Source organism: Pipistrellus hanaki (genome assembly GCF_964339955.1).
Source record: "Pipistrellus hanaki genome assembly, chromosome: 4".
NCBI classification, from domain to species: Eukaryota; Metazoa; Chordata; class Mammalia; order Chiroptera; family Vespertilionidae; genus Pipistrellus; species Pipistrellus hanaki.
Genome location: NC_140506.1, coordinates 7,922,492 through 7,940,565, shown reverse-complemented (window position 1 = coordinate 7,940,565; position 18,074 = coordinate 7,922,492). Strand labels below are relative to the sequence as shown.

Here is an 18,074-nt window from a genome sequence, read left to right as displayed (position 1 = left end):
GGTCAGCCCAGCCTGCCCCTCTCACAATCCAGGAGCTCTCAGGGGATGTCCTACTGACAGCTTAGCCGCAGTCTGGCCTCCCTCTGCGGGAGAGGACCAGACTGATCAGGGGAAGGTGCCACCCCATCACCCTGCTGCTGCTGCCACTGCCAGCTGCCAAGGTGTTTTCATGAAAGGACTCCAGTCCCTTCACCATGAAAAAAAATGACAACTTTCTTTACGCATTTTCAAGATGTCTCTTTCATAGGATATGACATTTCTTTCTTTTTTTTCTCTCTTTTTATCCTCACCTGAGGATATTTTTCCATTGATTTTTAGAGAGCGTGGAAGAAAGAGGGAAAGACAGAGAGAAACATCAATGTGAGAGGGACACTTCGATTGGTTGCCTCCTGCATGAGCCCTGGCCAGGGAGGAGCCTGAAACCTAGATACATGAGCTTTATCAGAATTGAATCTGGACCCTGTGGTCCAAAAGCCGAGGCTCTATCCACTGAGCCAAACTGGCTAACGCAGGCTATGACATTTCTTAGCCCCTACAGCAGCGGACTTTCATTTTTTCCTCCAGGAGTGAGGTGGAAAAACCCTAATCACCTTCTTGGATTCTTATTACCCAAGTTATCAAGAACACTGAGAGTGGTGTATCGGGAGCTCACACGCAGACCTGGGACAGCTGGCGTGCCACAGTATGTCCATTCTGGGCCTGCTCCAGCAGCGCAGCAGCAGCTGGGGCATGACCCCTGTGTGTGGCCGTTTCAGGCCTGTGCCATCTGTGGCTTGCCTCATCACGCACACATCCCCTCCTGCTCATCTGTGTGCACAGCCTTCTCCTGAGTTGGTCGTGACTATTATAGCACCTCGACTAATTTGTACACACATACACACACACACACACACACACACACACACACTTTGACTTATTATCCCAAGGGACAGCTATGCTAATTTAAATATCATACTCATCATTTCAGCATGTGAGTGCCTACTCTGAGCTGCACACGGATTTAGGCCCAAAGACTACAGGTATAAACAACACAGATGCCTTCCTACCCACCTGGAGCTTCTCACAAAGTAGTTCAGTCTTATTTTAAATTCTAGTTACTGTTTTGAGAAAGCTCAGTTCAGGTTTTAGAAAGGAAAGCTCCATGTAAGGAACATTCTTAAGCTATTACTATCTTTCCAACATGTATTTTCTTAGCCCTCCAATTAGACCCCTGATATGAAACCCACATTTAGTGTCACTCTTGGAGGAGAGAGCTATGGCCTGATAAAGTGAATTGCGAAGGTGAGTTTCGAAGTAATAAACTTCCAATGAGTTAACCAATAGGTTTGGCTGCTCCATGCCACCCTAAGTGCTCTAACAAAAGCCAGGGCAGACCACCTGAAAAAGATGCCTTAAAATATTAAACTCCATGCTTCTTCTGCCAGAAACGCTAAACTGACAGCCTTAGCCAGCACCAGGAACTAATTACACATTGTGGCAATCGAGTGCAAACAATCAGGTCTCAAAGTTTGCCCCAAACACATGTCCATAAGGTCCCGTGTGCCGATAGGGAGCCATGGACCACAGGGTCCACCACACAGCTGGTCCTGGCCGACGTCACCCAGGCCACACCTCAGCTTTGACTCAAGCTCCCATCCTTTGCTGGTGATGCTAGGGATTCTCAAAACCACATCAGCACATCTGTTTCTCTCTCCTGGGGAAAAATTAAAGGGTAGCCATTTTATATTTGAGGTTCTTCCACTTCCCTTCTTTCTTTCTCTCACCTACCCATGGTCCCCACCCCATGCTCCACCCCTGGACTGTCCTGTCTCTTTTCCCTTCACGGTTTCTCCCATACTTCCCCTGAGGGGAGATACTGTTCTAGCTCTTTAAATGCATTACCTCATTTCACAACCCTATGAAGAGGCTCTGCAATCATCTGTTGGACCCTGAAGCTTAAGGTCACACAGCTGGGAACCAGCAAAACCAGAATTCCAGTAGCCCGTCTAGACTCCAGAGTCCTCACCCACTGCACGGCCTCTTTAAGGGATTTTTGGCTTAGGTGTTTATGACAAAGGTGAACTGGTGTTTTTGTTTTGTTTTGTTTGTTTTTTTTAGGCAGTAAGTAGAAGAATAGCTGTGACATGTAAGAATTTAATCTTAATCTTTGGTACGCTTGAGAGAAATCTAACAAACTCTCACTGTAGTAAAATGCTTTGAAGGTGGTAGTAATGGGGCAATTTATTAAGGTCTATGTCTTGACTGCACTACCTTCAAGCCTTTTGCCTCTCAGGTGGGAGCCCAATGACAAAAACAAGGTTATAATGACCCAAATGAATAAGCAAAAACTAAGTAGCAACAAAAACCTACCGGGCTACAGTCATTCTCTGGACTTAGTCCAAAAATAAGCCAAAGAAAGTCATCATTTCTATTAACACATTATTGTCCTTAACTGCACGGGTCAGGAAGAGCTTTCAGTGGGCACAGCTCCTGGATTTAAACTAAATAACTTGATGGGGAGAAGGCTAACGTACTAGCTCCGAGAAGATCAACACCCACTGAACTAATTTATAAGCTGTGATAAAGCTGAAGAAATGGAAGGAGTGTTACTGGCCTCCCTTACCCAAGTTTTTACAGCTCGATTCTGTCTTCACCGTTTGCAAAGGCTGGGCCACCCACTAAACCTGCTCCAGCTAAGCAAACAGCCCTAGCCGAGAGAAGTGCAAACTTCTTGGCTTACTGTTTTTATATTCACTGAGTGTTAGCTCCAGCCTGAGTTCCAGCAGGTTCCAGATGAAATCCAACAGAATGGAACCGGGACCTTAATGAGGCCTGACTGCCAGATGCATGAAATCATGAAGCCGGCCTCCCCCCCCCCCCTGCGTCCTCCATCACACCTCTCCTCTGAGCAGCCACCCGGGGCACATGGGCCAACGCTGCTGAGATGACACAGACATGGCAGCGTTGACCCCATGGAAAAGGAAAAGGCAGAGGCTCAGAAAGCAGTTCCCCAGTGAACCGGCGGTAGTTAAGGACAGAAGAGCGCTTGCGGAAGAGGGAGAAGGAAAAACATGATAACAGCTGTAAACAGTAGCCGTCTGCAGGAAAGAGACACTGGCCGCTGCCAAGGTAAACCACGCGGAGAAGAGAACGGTTCTCACCAGGAAGGCAAAGCTGCCTTCTGGATGGGCAATCCTTTTCCCTTAGAGTCACCTGGCTTGCTGCAAGGGACCAGGTTCAAGGTTTCTATGGAGATGAGCTCAGAGGATGGGGAGGGTGGGGGGGAGGCAGGGGGTGTACGGTAGCAGCTAACATGTGATTAGCAAACATGCATTAAGTGCCTACCTGTGTGAGAGACTGCATGTTGGTTAAGTCTGCATCATGCTTGATGACCCTGTGGCCTAAGCACTCTTCCCAACTCTTCAGTCTGTGCTCTTGATAAAAGAGGACTGCCTTCTCAAAGCCTCTTTTCTCTAAGATTTAGCTGTCCTCATCCCCTGTCCCCATCAGTCTGCCTCCTCTGAGATGTCAAAAACTCCCAGGGACAGGGAGTGTCTCACTGGTCCTTAAAGGCCCAATTTGCCTTTGTGTGATGGAGACTAAATAAAGGAAACCTTCTGTAGCTCCATGATCAAATGGAACTGGGATCATATGACTGAAAGGCTATTGATCTTCCATAATCTCTTCTCTCCATCCATCCCTCTCATTCTGTAATGACCGTGAACCTTCACCAATGTCCTCACCAAGACAGAGCTCCAGGGCCAGACTTGAGCATTGCCACAGTAGAGATCCCAGTCCAGTCCCTGCCTTAGCCCCTGCCTCACTTACCCTGTGCCCCAAGTTTCCACCTGTAGCTCTCAAATCCAGCACCTCGACCACTGGCTCCCCCACTTATGTTGGTCTCACAGTTTGCCCATGTCTCTGAATAGTTTCCTTCTTTGTGCACCTCGACCCATTTATGTCCATCATCACATAAAACTGATCGTTTGCATAAATCCAGGTAAAACTTGCTTTTGAGGACCATGAATTCTAGCAGGAGGGAAGAGAGACCTGATTATCAGAGAAGCAAAACTGGAGATCCCACCAAGAAGTATAGTGTGAGTTTGTCTTCTCACTGTGGAACCTCAATGTGGGTCTGCCCATCCAGAGCTGCGCCCTCGCTCCTGGGGGATCTGCAGAACAATCTGGACTGGGAACCTGCACCAGGAGCCACCTGTAAGCAGCCAAATTCCTGCCTACAGAATCCAAAACATAGGTCAGAGGCATCCACTGACTTGAGCAAATCTTTTACTATAATTAGCCACTTGTCTTCAAGAGCTTGCCAATTTTGACTGAGAAAAATAACATTCCGAGCAAAGTAGGTCTTATTTTATTTTGATTTTCCTGTAAGTAATAAAATCACTTTTTCAAGGACCTACAGGATAGTAAAATATTTTTATATCGGCCTCATTAATGTTTTCAGCCAACTCATGCTTAATGGTGAGAAAAAGAGACGAGGGGAAAGGAGGAAGGTAACATCCATAAGCGAGTCACAGATAATCCTCAAACCTCTTTAGTAGAGTTTTAACCTCCTGCTGCTAAGCCTTTTATCAGAGCTGCTAAGAAACAACCAATGTGACATATTTAAGCTTCATCTCATCTGTTTCCTCTCCCCTGGACTGCTAATGAGCTGTGAAGCGGCCAAAGATAGCTGGCCTCCACTAGGAGGGAGAAGCCCAGAGGTGGGACCATTTACAAAGGCATTTACACAAGAAGTTGTGTGCTTCTAATTCCAGTGTTGGGAAGTATGATTGAAAAGGCTAAATGGACATTTTCCTTCCAAATAACTGCCCCTCCACAGTTTTTAAAACTCACCAAAGAGGTACACTCATGGGGGTTAAAGCATTTGGTCTCTAGAGATCATTTGCTTATTGAAATTTGGCTACATTAGTCTACTGAGATGCAGAAATGTGGAGGGACGTGGTAATGACACACCCTGTCAATGGGAGAGCCTCACGTGGCTTACTTCAGGCTATTGTTTTCATCACAGACCCCAAATAAGGATCTCTCTCATTCAACCTTCTTTCTCCTATTATTATTATTATTATTAAAATCTCACAGAGCCAAGAGTTCAGGACACCAAAGTAAGAATTTCTAGTCAAGGATTTAGATACATAATTAGTTTGTTGTAGAGAAAATGTCGAAATATTGATATATTGATAGATCATTCATATATATGTACATATAAATGTATACCTATATATGAACATATACACCACATGTATATATACATATGTATTCATGAAACCAATAGGTCTTTCTATACATGCCAGGCACCCCTCTATTTACTTGGCACAGGCCACATAAGCTTACAGCTGACAGTTTCAAGAAGGCTGAGATTGGTTGGGAAAGATGAGGAGTGGGAAGTCATATCACTTAGAACTCTTATGGCATATGAGCCCACCTCTCTCCTCAGCTAGCTTACACCCTACACTCCTCCGCACCTCCTGCCTATGCTGACTGATTCTCCAAATCTGGAACTAAGGGTCCTTATGACTTTGATTAAATTTAGCTTTTAATCCTAGCTTTAGAAATCATCTCCATGTCTCTCCCATCCTTTCTTATATTCTTTCTCCCCTCAGAGACCTAGCCTCTCCCCTCCCAGCCCCACTATACTCAGCAACACCCACGGTAGCAGAAGACAACAGCCCAGGCCTGACAAGTGGTCACACCACCTGGACCTCTGCAGCTAAAGAGAACATACTGACCTAAGTTATGTTTCACCTCCAACCAATCAGCTCTCAGCAAGAGCCTGAACCTCTAACCCACGGTGTTCTGTGACTTTGCCCTAATCTGTAACCCTGCTTCTGGGTTGGCCAATTCAAAATTAAACTATTTTTCCTGCTCTACTGCAAACCCCAGCTTGTGCATTTCTTTGGGCCAGGAGGACAGGTCAAATATTGGGGTCCCAGTAACAAGCTCATTTCTGTGCCTTTTAGCATGTTGATTCCCCCACCATTCTCGGAACCAAAAACGCCTGTACTTATCAAACTCCCCTCCCCCAACTGCTCCCGTCACCACCCTTGTGCAGCCTTGCCCAGAACCACAGGGAACTACTCCCCGTGTCCCTGTCCCTATAGCATCAGCACAAACCTGCGGCAGGGCCACCGTTCTGGAGTGCCGGGATGACCTACTCTATGACCAGACATTGAGACTGAAGGCAATGTGTTCAAATTCTCATAAACGGGTGATTGTCCAGCCACCTACGAGCAGCTAGCACACAGGCAAGGTATGAAAAGCCTGTGGATTAAGTTTTGATTGGCAGCCCAAGAGCTTGGGTGGCCAGTGGGAGAAGGAGTGCTTAGGTTGGTAGAGGGGTACAAGTAGGCATACACAATCTGCATCTGACACTTTCCCAGAACACCCCTTTAATAAATGACTAAGTATCAAAGCTGTGAAAGTCTGAACGAGCCCAGTGGGGCAGGCATGAACCAGCGTGCAAGTCTGAACATAGGAACTCAGGTTTGAAAAAGCCACTGTCCTGTCACACACAAACGTATACCCCAAATCAGAACAGAAACAAAAGCAGATGGACTATTCATTCTGCAGGTAAGAAGGAAATTCAGATGAATTCTAAAGAACTTAAGAGTTCATTCACTCATCCCACAGATACTTACCAAATGCTTTGCATGTTGCAGGACCATGTTCCCGGCACAGAAGATATTGCAGAGAAACACAGAGGAAGCAAATGAAACAAACCCGCCCAACCCTTGCCTCCACAGAGCTCATGTACTCCTGGCTGTGGGTTAGGCAACAAGTGAGTAATCTATCCCGGGCGACGATAAGCAGCATGGAGAAAGATCCTCAGTGTCCTCAGAAGAGAATGTCTGGACGGCAGCGAGGGAGCTGTCCTTTTAGATGGGCTGTTGGGGAGGCCCATGCTCGCCAGGAAGAGTGCAAATAAGGATCTGAAAGAGATGCAGACCCCCGGGAGGTCTCTGGAGGGAGGGCACTCTGGTGAGGACAAGAGCCAGGGCGAAAGGCTAGGTGCTTGCCTGACACATCTGGGAACGAGCCAAGATGAAAGTAAGTGAGGACAGGCTGTTCTGTTACATGTGTCTCTCAGAACAGCAATTAGCTCAGAGGCTATTGGTAAATAGCAGGGTGATGTGGGTATCACTCAGAAACAAGGTTTTTCTTGGGCAAAAGGAGCCAGAAGAGCAGGAGTAGAAACCCAGCCGTAGCAGAAAGGAGACAGCCCTCAGGTCGGCTGCTACACAGGCTGCAGAGATTTCAGCTCCAAGTAAGAGAATTAAAAATGTGCAGCTGCACCTGAGCTGTGTCCCCAGAAATGTGCCCCCTTCCCCACCTCTCCCAAGTGCCCTGCAGTTCTAAAGCTGTGTAAGGTAGGTGAAGTCTGCTCTAATCTCAGTGTTCTCATAAACCCTGTGTTTGTAGAGTACATATTGCAGAACACAAGTTTTACAGACACACACATAGTGTTATAGCAAGAACTTCTGGCCAAGGGAGTCAGGGACTTCAGCGGACCAGATCACCAAGGGCCTTATGCCACTGAGCAAGGGGAGAGAACTCGAGGTGTCAGAGCAGAGGAGGTGGTGATGCGACATGCAGAAGTGCACTGGTGTAGGGTGGATGGGGAGGTGGGCAGGTGCAGAGGAGACAGAGCAGCTGGGGCCTTTACAGTCATGCAGGTGAGAGGATGCAGCTGGGACCAGGAAGGTCACAGAGAAAATGATGGGAACTGCTTAGGATTTTCACATGAATAGGCTTTGGGAAATGAGAGAAAGAGAGGAGTGAAGATGACCCCAATACTTTTTAGTCTAAGCAACTAAAGGGTGGAGGTGTCACTGTCTGAGATGGGGATGACTGAGGGGTGACCCAGTTCAGGGCAATGAGTTGAAGGGTCAGTTTTGAGGGACTATAGAGCTCAGCTGGGGATTTCAACTGGGGAGCTGAACAGACAGGTCCAGAACCCAGAAGAGATTAATCAGGAAGTTTTCAGCGTATAAAATATTACTTAAAGCCACAACAGCAAATGTATTAAAATTCCCACCAAGTACTGATTTTTCTAGCAACCCCATCAGGGGCTAGAATACAGGTTACAGAGCCTGTGGACTTCATGTTTAATTCTTAGCACACGAGCTTGGGTTCCTGGAATGGGAGGAGGGAGTGCCTTTGGTGGCAAAGGGGTACAGAAAAAGGGGGCCTGAGGCCTGGTTCCTGGGTCATTCGAACAGTTAAAGGTTGGGGTGATGAGTGAAAACAGCACGAGAATTTACAAGGAAGACCTGTGGGGTGTGAGGGGAAAAAATCAGGTACGCGTGGCGTCCTGGAGACCAAATAAAGAAGGGCCGGTGATCAAACAGGCCGTGAAGGTTGTGCCACTGAATTTAGCAGCCTGGATCATCCCAGTGACCGAACCCAGTTTCCAACTGCCATCCCACAATTAATGGAGCACAGACAACTCTCCCAGGGGGTTTTGCTAAAAAAAACATCAAACAAACAAAAAAACAAAACAAAAACTTTAAAAATAAGGCTTGGCTAAAGAAAGACATAAAGTCAATAGCCGAATGTTTAGTTTTTATCACATTGGGAGATTACAGCATTGATTTTGGAATTATGGGAATGATCCAGTAGAGAAAGAAAACAGATAATACAAGAGGGAAGGAGAAACATGGCTGGGGTAACATCCTGAATAAAGGCCAGAGGGAAAGCAAGTGTCCAGGAGAGCTGTGTCTTAGAAGTGCCTTGTCAACAGGAGGAAGGCCACTGTGGTCACTATTCTGTGAGATGAGCAGGTGTGGTGGGAGCTGGAGATTCTCCTAATGGCCTCGGGGGTGGTTTGGTTTTGTTCTGCAGAAATATTGGAAGAAAGGCTATCTGCACAGGGGCAGGATGTGGGACGTGAGTGTGAGAGGCTTAGGAAAGAAGACAAGGTGTGCAATAGTTAAGTAGGAGGGTAGGAAAGTGAACCAACAGGGAGCAATGGGCACACTGCCAGTCATGACTAAGGGCTCAGTGAGGTGGTGGCTGTGAATTTACAGTGAAATCTGTCAGCATGTGTGTTCTCTCCACGGTCATTTTGCTCTCAGGTACAGGCATGGTGTAGGCAGAAAGCTGGGTTGAATCTCGGTTGGGATTTTGCCAGGTTAAAGTATGATGAAGCAAGAGAAGCACAAAAGCATATGATAACGAACTGTTATGGCTTGAATGGTATATTTCCCACAAATTCACATGTTAAAATCCTGACACCCAAAGGTGATGGTATTGGTAGGTGGGGCCTTTGGGAGGTGTCTGGGTCATGGGGCTGGCACCCTCATGAAAGGGATTAGTGCCCTTATAAAAGTGACTCCACAGAGCTCCCTGGCCCCTTCCACAGGTGAGGACACAAGGGGAAGTCTGTGATCCAGAAGAGAGCTGTCCCCTAACCATGACCTCAAACTTCCAGCCTCCAGAACTGTGAGCAATACATTTCTGCTGCGTATAAGCCATCTAGCCGGTGGTATTTTGTTATAGCGGGAACCGTGGAACATGGTGTGTGATAAAGATGTTTGGTTTTGTCAGCTGGGAATGGAGAGTTAACCTAGCACAGGCTTTAAGCAACTGTCATCCAGCAAATGAGATTTACAGACATACTTTTCATCACATAGTGATATCTGTTCCCCCTTTTAATAATGTTTCTTTTCCCCTTTCTAGTGGGTGAAACCACAGTAACATTGAACACAAACTTCCCCTTGGGAGATGAGCGAGATGTATAATATCCCCAGTAACACTGAGAGTGACTGTCTTTTGAGTCTCAATGTTTATAATGAAGAGATCACCACCCCTGCTCTCAAATGAGGCTCCAGGAAACCGTGGGGGCTGGCAAGCCATGGGAGCAAACACAACCACGTGGCTGTGAAACCATCTGCAAGTCATTTCATGCACATGCCTCCTCTAGGCTTCCCTACCACTCTCCTTATATCCCTAGTTATTGAGCTTCCTGGAGAGAGATTCTCAACAATTTCCCTCTCAATTTTCTCTCTCTCTAGACCTTCCTCCACCAGTGAACACAGGACCACCCCTCTCAGTGCCATCACCACACAGGGACCTTAGCGATGGAACAGGCTGAACAGACCTGCAATTCTGACTGCTGGCAGCCATGACAAGTGGGTTTGAAAGGAAGTTCCAGAAAGTGGATGCTAACTCAAGGTCAAATGGGGTCAGGGCCTGGCAATCCTAGAATATACCATTCTTCTTTGGCAGCTTGCTTTGGCAGCTTGCATATACCATTCTTTGGGGCTCTAAAATAGTATTTCCCTTCTGGGCTGCTGCTTCTCTGTCTGGCCCTTCTCCCCTGGCAGATCCATCCTACACCCCACACCTTGACAGCTATGGCTGAATCTCCAGGCTCCCTTCCGGCTGACTTCCTGTGGGTTTGAACAATGGAGATTAGAAAGTTGAAAGAGAGGTCAGGGATGACTTCTCCCCAATCCCTGTGGTCAGGCGGAGCCCAAGTCCCCCCTTGTGGCTCCTGCTCTCCCAGAACTGGAGAAGCACCACTTCCTCCCACTGCTGCCCCAGGTCTAGGGCTGGTGACGGCCTCCCCTGGCCTCCCTAGTGCCTCAACATGACTTGTTGGTGACTTTAACCCCACCCACCCTTCTGCACATCTCCCCTTCCTTAAGGTCTCTCAAACCTTCTAAGTTAGTCTCTGTGTCTTGCCAGGACCCTGACTGACATCATTTTGAATTCCACCAATTTTACAACTGCACATTGGTGCTGAAACTGCAGGAACAAAAAGAAAATTCCAAATAGGTGCAATATATTTGTTTGTTCATTCACTCGTTCATTCATTCACCTATTCTTTCATTCCCGGTGAATATGCTTACAACCATGTTTTGTTAAAAGTAGAAACAGAGCCCTTTACTCTGAGAACTTCAGAATGACTTATCAGGGAACTGGTCTACAAATAGCTTCGTTCCCCCTTCACCCTCCCCCACCCCCCAAATAAAACTTTCACTTCCTGAATCAAAGGACACTTACAAAGCCTAGTGGTCACCTGTCATTCAGAAGACTGCTGAAATCTTGTTCTATTAATGGTGACCCTGGAACTGTAATTATTTTTATGACAGAGCTGATTTGATATCCTAACCAGCTAGTGATAAGATGGTTTGGGAAGGTCTCCTAGCTTGAAAAAAGGCCCTGAGATTCTTTCTTCCAAGAATAAAACTCAGAGGAAACGAGAAGAGTATTAATATACTTCAAAAAAGATTTCAACAGCAACAATGGGCCTGTTGGATAGCTAAATTGTGCCAAATGTCAAAAGATTAGTAATGCAATCTTATATTTACCCAAGATTAGTTGGGCTATAAAGACTGGGGTCAAAGAATACTGCTGTTAATTTTCAATGAGTGTGCTTAATGATCAACCTTGAAGACTGCAGTCCTATTTCCTTATGAGGAACCAGGATCCTGAAAAGCCTAGGGAAAACCTGCCACAATTTCCCAGGTAAACTCAGGTCAGAGTGAAATTTCTAAAGAAAATCTATGACTCCAGAAGGTTCTTATCTTGAGGAAAATAATTCTGCAGACTGACCAATGGCACCGATGATGCAACATCAGACAGACGTCAACATACCTTGCACAAGATCCACAGCCTATCAAGTCCTGCCAGCAGGACTCAAAGAGTATCCCTGTTAAGAATAAACAGGCAATCTGCAGTTCACCCAAGCAAAATGGATCAAAAATATTTTGCTTTGGAAAAATGAAGTCAACAAAGGACTGTATGTTAGCAACTTTTAATTCTTTTTTTAAATATTTGTATTGATTTCAGAGAAGGGAGAGGGAGAGAGATATAGAAACATCCTGTCCTATATATAAAAGCATAATATGCAAATTGACTGAATGGCGGAACAACAGGTGGCTATGATGCACACTGACCACTGGGGGCAGATGCTTAATGCAGGAGCTGCCCCTGGAAGTCATTGTGATGCCACAGGGGAAGTGCCACTCAGCCAGAAGCTGGGCTCATGGCTGGCGAGTGCAGTGGTGGTGGCAGGAACCTCTCCTGCCTTTCCTGCAGGCGGACATTAAGGAGCAAGGGGTCCTGGACAGCGAGAGGGCTCCCACCCCCAGTGCACGAATCTCGTGCACTGGGCCTCTAGTCAATGATAAGAGAGTAGAGTATCATTGATTGGCTGCCTCCTGCACACCCCCTACTGGGGATTGAGCCTGCAACCCATGCATGTGCCCTTGACTGGAATCGAACCCAGGACCCTTCAATCTGCAGGCCAACACTCTATCCATTGAGCCAAACCAGCTAGGGCTGTTAGCAACTTTTTAAACCTTTGTTCCTAAGAAATAAGTTAGAGTGGACAAAACAAGACCAATATCAGTCCAAATTCTGGTTTTGCTTTAGTGACTCCATTAATCTTTGGCATGTTTATCATTCAATATATAGGAAAAAGTATTCATTTCCCTTGCTTTACAGATAAATCTGTTATAAAGATGCCTTATCTCACTCTGAAATGGCTTTTGGGAAAGAAAACAAGAAAAGCATGATCACATCAAATATACTAATTAATTCCATAATGTACCCCATCTTTAGAAATATTAAATTAGGCCAAATATAGCCTAGGAAACAGGACAAGGTTACCCCTCTCCCTGAGTGTGTCACATAAGTAAAAAACAAAGACTGCCAAGCCCGTCACGACTCCTGGGACAGAGCAAGCCCTCATCAACACTGAGGTTTTATTGTTAGCATTAGTATTAGAATTAGAAGGAGAAGCATCTGTTAAGGTATTTGCTCAACATATTTCAGTTCAAAATACCATGGAATGTTAGAGGTAAAATATATTGCAGAAAGGTTATTCTCTTTTTTTATAGGTAATCTGTATAGATGGTGAGATAAAGTTAAGTGACTTCCCAGAGCCCTCTGTCTGATTAATAATAACAATAACAATAATAATAGAAGTGCTTACTGTGTGCCAGGCACTGTAGTAAGTGCTCTATGTATAATATTGAATTGACACAGCAGTCCAATGTGATAGCATACCATACTAGTTACTATTATCCCATTTTATGGACTAGGAAGTTGAGGCCCACACCACACAGTGTAAGTGAATCTCACAAAGACACACTCTTGGTCAGAGTGGAAGCTCTGATTCAAACCCAGGTCTACTTGACACCAAAGCCTGGGCCCTTCCCACCGAGCAGTGCCTCCTATGTGGCTTGTCACTTGCTTCTTCCCGGATTGCTTTATGACAGGAAGTCTTATCTTTTCAACAAAACGAAGTGCAAGGACAATGCTACCTGTTTCTTTTGAACATGCATGGCACAGGACTGGGTCCTGGGCAGATGCTCAAAAAAATGTTTGCTGAGGGTACTGCAGTATTAAAAAAACGCCTTGTAACAGCACAAAACTGTGAATGCGGAAGCACTCAAGACGAGCCAACTCTGGACAAAATTGCTCAGGTAATGACTTGTGCCTGGATTCCGTCCCGTGGCAGAAAGTGCGTCCTCGCTTCTTTAATTGCCTTTGGTTCATCAGTTCAAGAACTGGGCTTGAGGAAAACTGCTCCTCAGCTCTAAGCAGCAGAACGGTAGCATATTCTCCTGCTAGGCCTACGCTAGTGCTGCTAGCAATCACAGCAAACAACACCCAACGAGCTTGCTCAAGCACCCCTAAGGCAGGGCATGCCTGACAGGCGTGCAGTTGAAACCAGATGTCCTTGAGAACAGAGCCACTTCCAACTGGTATGAGTTGAATGTTGACCTGTTGAATGTTGGGCACACACACACAGGAACCTGGAGCAATGCTTAGCTAAGGGGCAGCGCTAACTGATGCTTTTCTTTTCACATTGAAATAGAATGAGCTCCTCTTGAGAGAATGGAGACCCAGAATGTAAGGTAAGAATTTCCCACTAGTCTCTGGGGAAGGCGCTGTGATGGCAGTCCTTGCATCCTGGGCCCGGGCTGGAGAAGGCACCTCAGTCTTTGGCATGTGTGCTGAGGAAGCAAGCATGACACCTCAGCCTTCAGGAGCACACAGGGCTCCTTGTACCGAGGACTAAGGCAGGAGGGTCAATTGAGGGATGTGAAGGCAGGGGACACGAGTTCTTGACCTATTTCTTTTTAGAAGCTAACCCCCTTCTTCCCTGCTCTGCCTGGCCCAGCACCCTCTCCTCCCATTAAAAACTGGGCACTGGATCTGCTGAATTGGACCATGGCCCACACTCAGCCTCAATCTGGCTGTGTTACTTCCCAAACCAGATCAGTAACATCATTAACCTGAGAAATGTATACAAACTATTGCTATGCAAGATAACTCCAAAAAGACAATCCCAAGTTCATTACAACTCAGCTAAAACAAAAGACCACGATGCTTAACAAGGGCCTAGGTCTCATATTTACAAACCAAGTAAGAGACATCTGGACAACTTTATGGTCTACCCAATCAGAGTTGTTTACACCTTGAGCATATACATTTAATGTGTCCTTAATGCTTCCCCACAGCTCCCCCCACCCCCCACCACTTTTTAATCCTCCCACCCCCCTGAAGCACAGATTGGCTTGCTGTTCTGAGTTCTAATAAATTTCCTGTTGGAACACTTGTAACAGTTTCCAGTATCTCCCATCAAATCCAAAACAAGGTCAAAGGCACTTCCTGAGTCTTTCAGTGAGCTCATACCATGCCACAGTGGGAAGCTTTCCTCTTATTGCTCAGAAGTTTGGGCACAGGGAAAATTTGGAACAGGGCAGGTGAAGAAGGAGAGCCATGCCCGACTCTGGAGAGTTCTGTTCCAGGGCCTCTGGCAGTCACAACTAAAGTTAGACAGAGCTGAGGCACCACACCAGGCAGCACACCTTGTAATCAGTGTGTGCACATACCAGAACATGTTGTACCTTCTCTCCGTGATGTGCTCATCTTCCACTTGAGCCCCATCTGAATCCAATCATTTGCCTGCCTTCCTCTTTCTCCTTTAGATCAGGGACTGACACCAGGAAGAAAAGAACACTGTATATATTTGTAAAACATCTCTAAAAAGCTCAGAAATTGCCATAAGAGCATAGTTTTAACATTTTACTCAATAATGATTCTGTTGAAAATTCCAGGGTAGTGTCTGACTCACTGAGGCTTATCATGAAAAACTGTGCTACAACACAGAGACCCTAGACCTGTGTCTTATCCTATAAAACATGAGGCGTGGACTTGAAGATCTCAGGTCCCTTTTATCAATCCCTTACTTCCGGCAGCTAAGTTTTCATGTACAGCGCCGATGGACGGATGGATGAGCAGCGTACCTTCTTAGAAGTGTGGGAGAATGCTTTAAGCAAGATCTGGATGAGACCTATCCTCTAGTCACCCTCACAGCAGTTAACACGATACGTGGAAAAGCTGCTGAGCTTAGTGAAATCACCCATGGTGCTTCCAGATCTTTCTCTAAGTGCTTGGTTAGTCTAGCTTGCAGAAGAGCTCCTTTTTAGAACCTGACCATCTCTGTAGGGGTATTTTTTTTTTTTTTTTTTTTTTTTGTCAAGGCCCCTCCTCCACTGTTATGTTTACAAATCTGGCTGCTTTTCTTAGCCTAGAGCAGTGGTTCTCAACCAGGAAGACTTTTCTCCCCTGGTGGCATTTGGCAAGGTCAGGGTTAACTTTTGGTTGCCACAAGCTGGGGAGGTGTGTTACTGGCCATCCAGTGGGTGAAGACCAGGGAGGCTGCTAAACATCCTATAGTGAGAAGGGTTGTCCTCACAACAGAGAACAGTCTGACCCCAAATGTCAATGGTGCCAAGACTGAGAAGCCCAGGTCTAGAGAGAGGAGGGATGAAGGTAGGGAGGGAGAGAAGGAGGGAGGGAGGAAGGAAGGAAGAGAGGGAGGAATAAAGGAAGGGCGAGGTTAGAACCAGCATTCCTCTCCGGCCACACTTTTTCCAGAAAGGCCACATGCTGGCCTGCAGGAGCTGGCTCATTGCACACATGTATGTTAGCAGCCAAAATGCTATAGGCTCTCTGAGTTTGTGACCTCTGAACTCTTATTACACATCTGGCATTGTGTTTTAAACCCCCTCCCTTCTCCTCTAAAAGAGGGTCTAGTCACGGTGCTTCAACTAAGTTTCAGCCTCTTTGCAGATCAACAGAAAGCCAGTCCAGCCCTCCTGAGCTGATTCTCTCAGGTGACCTAGCAGGGTGGGCTGTTTTCTTTGCAGGTTGAAACTCTTGTTTTTCTTAGGACACAATGTTCTCTTGAGGCTCTATGCCTGGCAGCAAAAAAAAAAAAAAAAGAAAAAAGAAAAGCAACCACACAACTTTGCTGTGGGTACACAGATATGGGGTGAGGATTCAGGGTCTGATAACTCAGACACTTGGAGAACTTCCTTATCAAGGTGAAAACCCCTTACCCCTCAGAGGCCTCACCCAGGCCTGGAGCTTTTGGGCAACCAACTAAGAGCCACAGGGGATGGCAACTGGAGAGAAAAGTGGCTGCTGACTCAACAGTAGCCAACGGGTAGACGTCAGGCCGTTTCCTCACCTGCTAGGGCTCCATAGCTGCTACATTTGTCTCTGCCAAGCTAATGCGACCCAGAAGTTCCCAGTGGCCTTCCCCACCGAAGGGACTACTGGCTGGTCTTTGAAACACCTGTTGGCAATACCCAACTCGGAGACCTGGGCGTCCTCACCCTTCTCCACACTGGACTGAGGCTAGCCAGCAGCGGCCGCTCCTCCCTGGCATGGGCCCTGATTTACCATGGAGCCCTAAGGAAATCATTCTTTACCCCGTACCAAGAGGTCAGAGAAGTATACTAACCTTTATTCTATCACATGAGAAAAAGCAAGATCCATAAGAGATTTCCAATCTTCCCATGGGCCAGAAGGACCTCTTGGAGGAGACCCTACGTTGTCTAGTTAGTAACAGTCCTGCCTCACTCTGTTCCTACAGAACACATTTCTATGGGGGTGGCGTTGTGACTACCTTAAAACAAACGAATAGGAAGCCAGCATTCTCCAGATTCCCTTGCAGAAAGGGGTGGTCCTATGAGGTTGATTAACAATATGTACCCTGGTCACAAGTAGGACGTTGAAGAGAACAAACTTGGCCGGGTGGCTGTTTACCTTTTGCCCTCTACCCTTCTTCTTCAGCCTGAAGCATGTGCCTGGATCCCCTGCTGCTGCGGGCGGTGTGGTAGGGGTTATGAAATGAAGAGACAGCGCAAAGAAGCTGCGACACTTGCTGTTATGGAAACTCCAGTACTTATACCATGGCAACTTTGCAATTTATTTCATTTTTCTGAATCTGTTTCCTGAAGTATGTTCTTATCTCCCTTGCAGGTTCTTATGGGGATTTAAATGAGATAATATCTGCTAAACTGCCTCAGAATGGCTGATAAAAATCAGTTTCCAAATCAACAAATAAATCATTCCTTTCTCCTTTCCAACCAGATCTCCTGACTTGAGGAGAAACCAAGCCAGACTCACTGCTGCTTACTAATAAGCTAAGCAGGCCTCTGTCTAAAGTGTTTTTTGACTTGGTGTCAGATTATTGAGAAAACAAGGCCCTAGGCCAGTGCTTTTCAACCATTTCATCGCAAGGCACCCATGAACTAATTATTAGAATTCTGTAGTACACCAAAAATATGTTTTGCCGATCTGACAAAAAAATGAAGCATAATTTGATTCATTCACACCTGACGGCTATTGTTACATTGGCTGTTGTCATTTTTAAATTTGACGAGGTAGGGGGGTAAGGAGCTCAATGGCCCTAAGAAGGCAGGTATTGCATGTTTAAAAGTCTTGCCTCACACCAGCTGAAAATCGCTGGACTCGGCAAAGAGAGTCCCTTCAAGGCGAGCAGCAGGAGGCCCAGGTTAGGAGCAGACTGGGCCGTGCGGGCTGAAGCAGCGAGAATGGGTGGCTTTGCTCAGTAGGGAGCCTACGCATATCTGAAACAAAGCAAGCATCAGGAAGGATCTCATATGCCCTGACAGCTCGAGACGGTCAACGTGCAGGGAAATGCGGCAAAATGCAAAAGCCAAGAGGGAGAGCCATCCTTCGCACAGCTCCAGGGCCTGCGGACCTGACACAAGGGCCGTTCTTTTCCCAGGTACCAGCACACA

The 18,074-nt window shown here is 46.4% G+C and overlaps 1 protein-coding gene across 2 annotated transcripts in view; it reads right to left on the bottom strand.

The window, feature by feature from the left end:
- GHR (growth hormone receptor) overlaps positions 1-18,074 on the bottom strand; it is a 193,070-nt gene that overhangs the window by 131,091 nt on the left and 43,905 nt on the right. Inside the window, exon 1 of one of the 2 annotated variants that reach the window (XM_084881673.1) lies at positions 6,636-6,995. The exons of the other annotated variant lie outside the window; for it this stretch is intronic. Coding sequence (XP_084737799.1) covers positions 6,636-6,810 — 175 coding nt within the window. The 5' untranslated portion in view covers positions 6,811-6,995. Of the gene's footprint in view, positions 1-6,635; positions 6,996-18,074 lie in introns of those variants that run through there. 2 annotated transcript variants of the gene reach the window in all.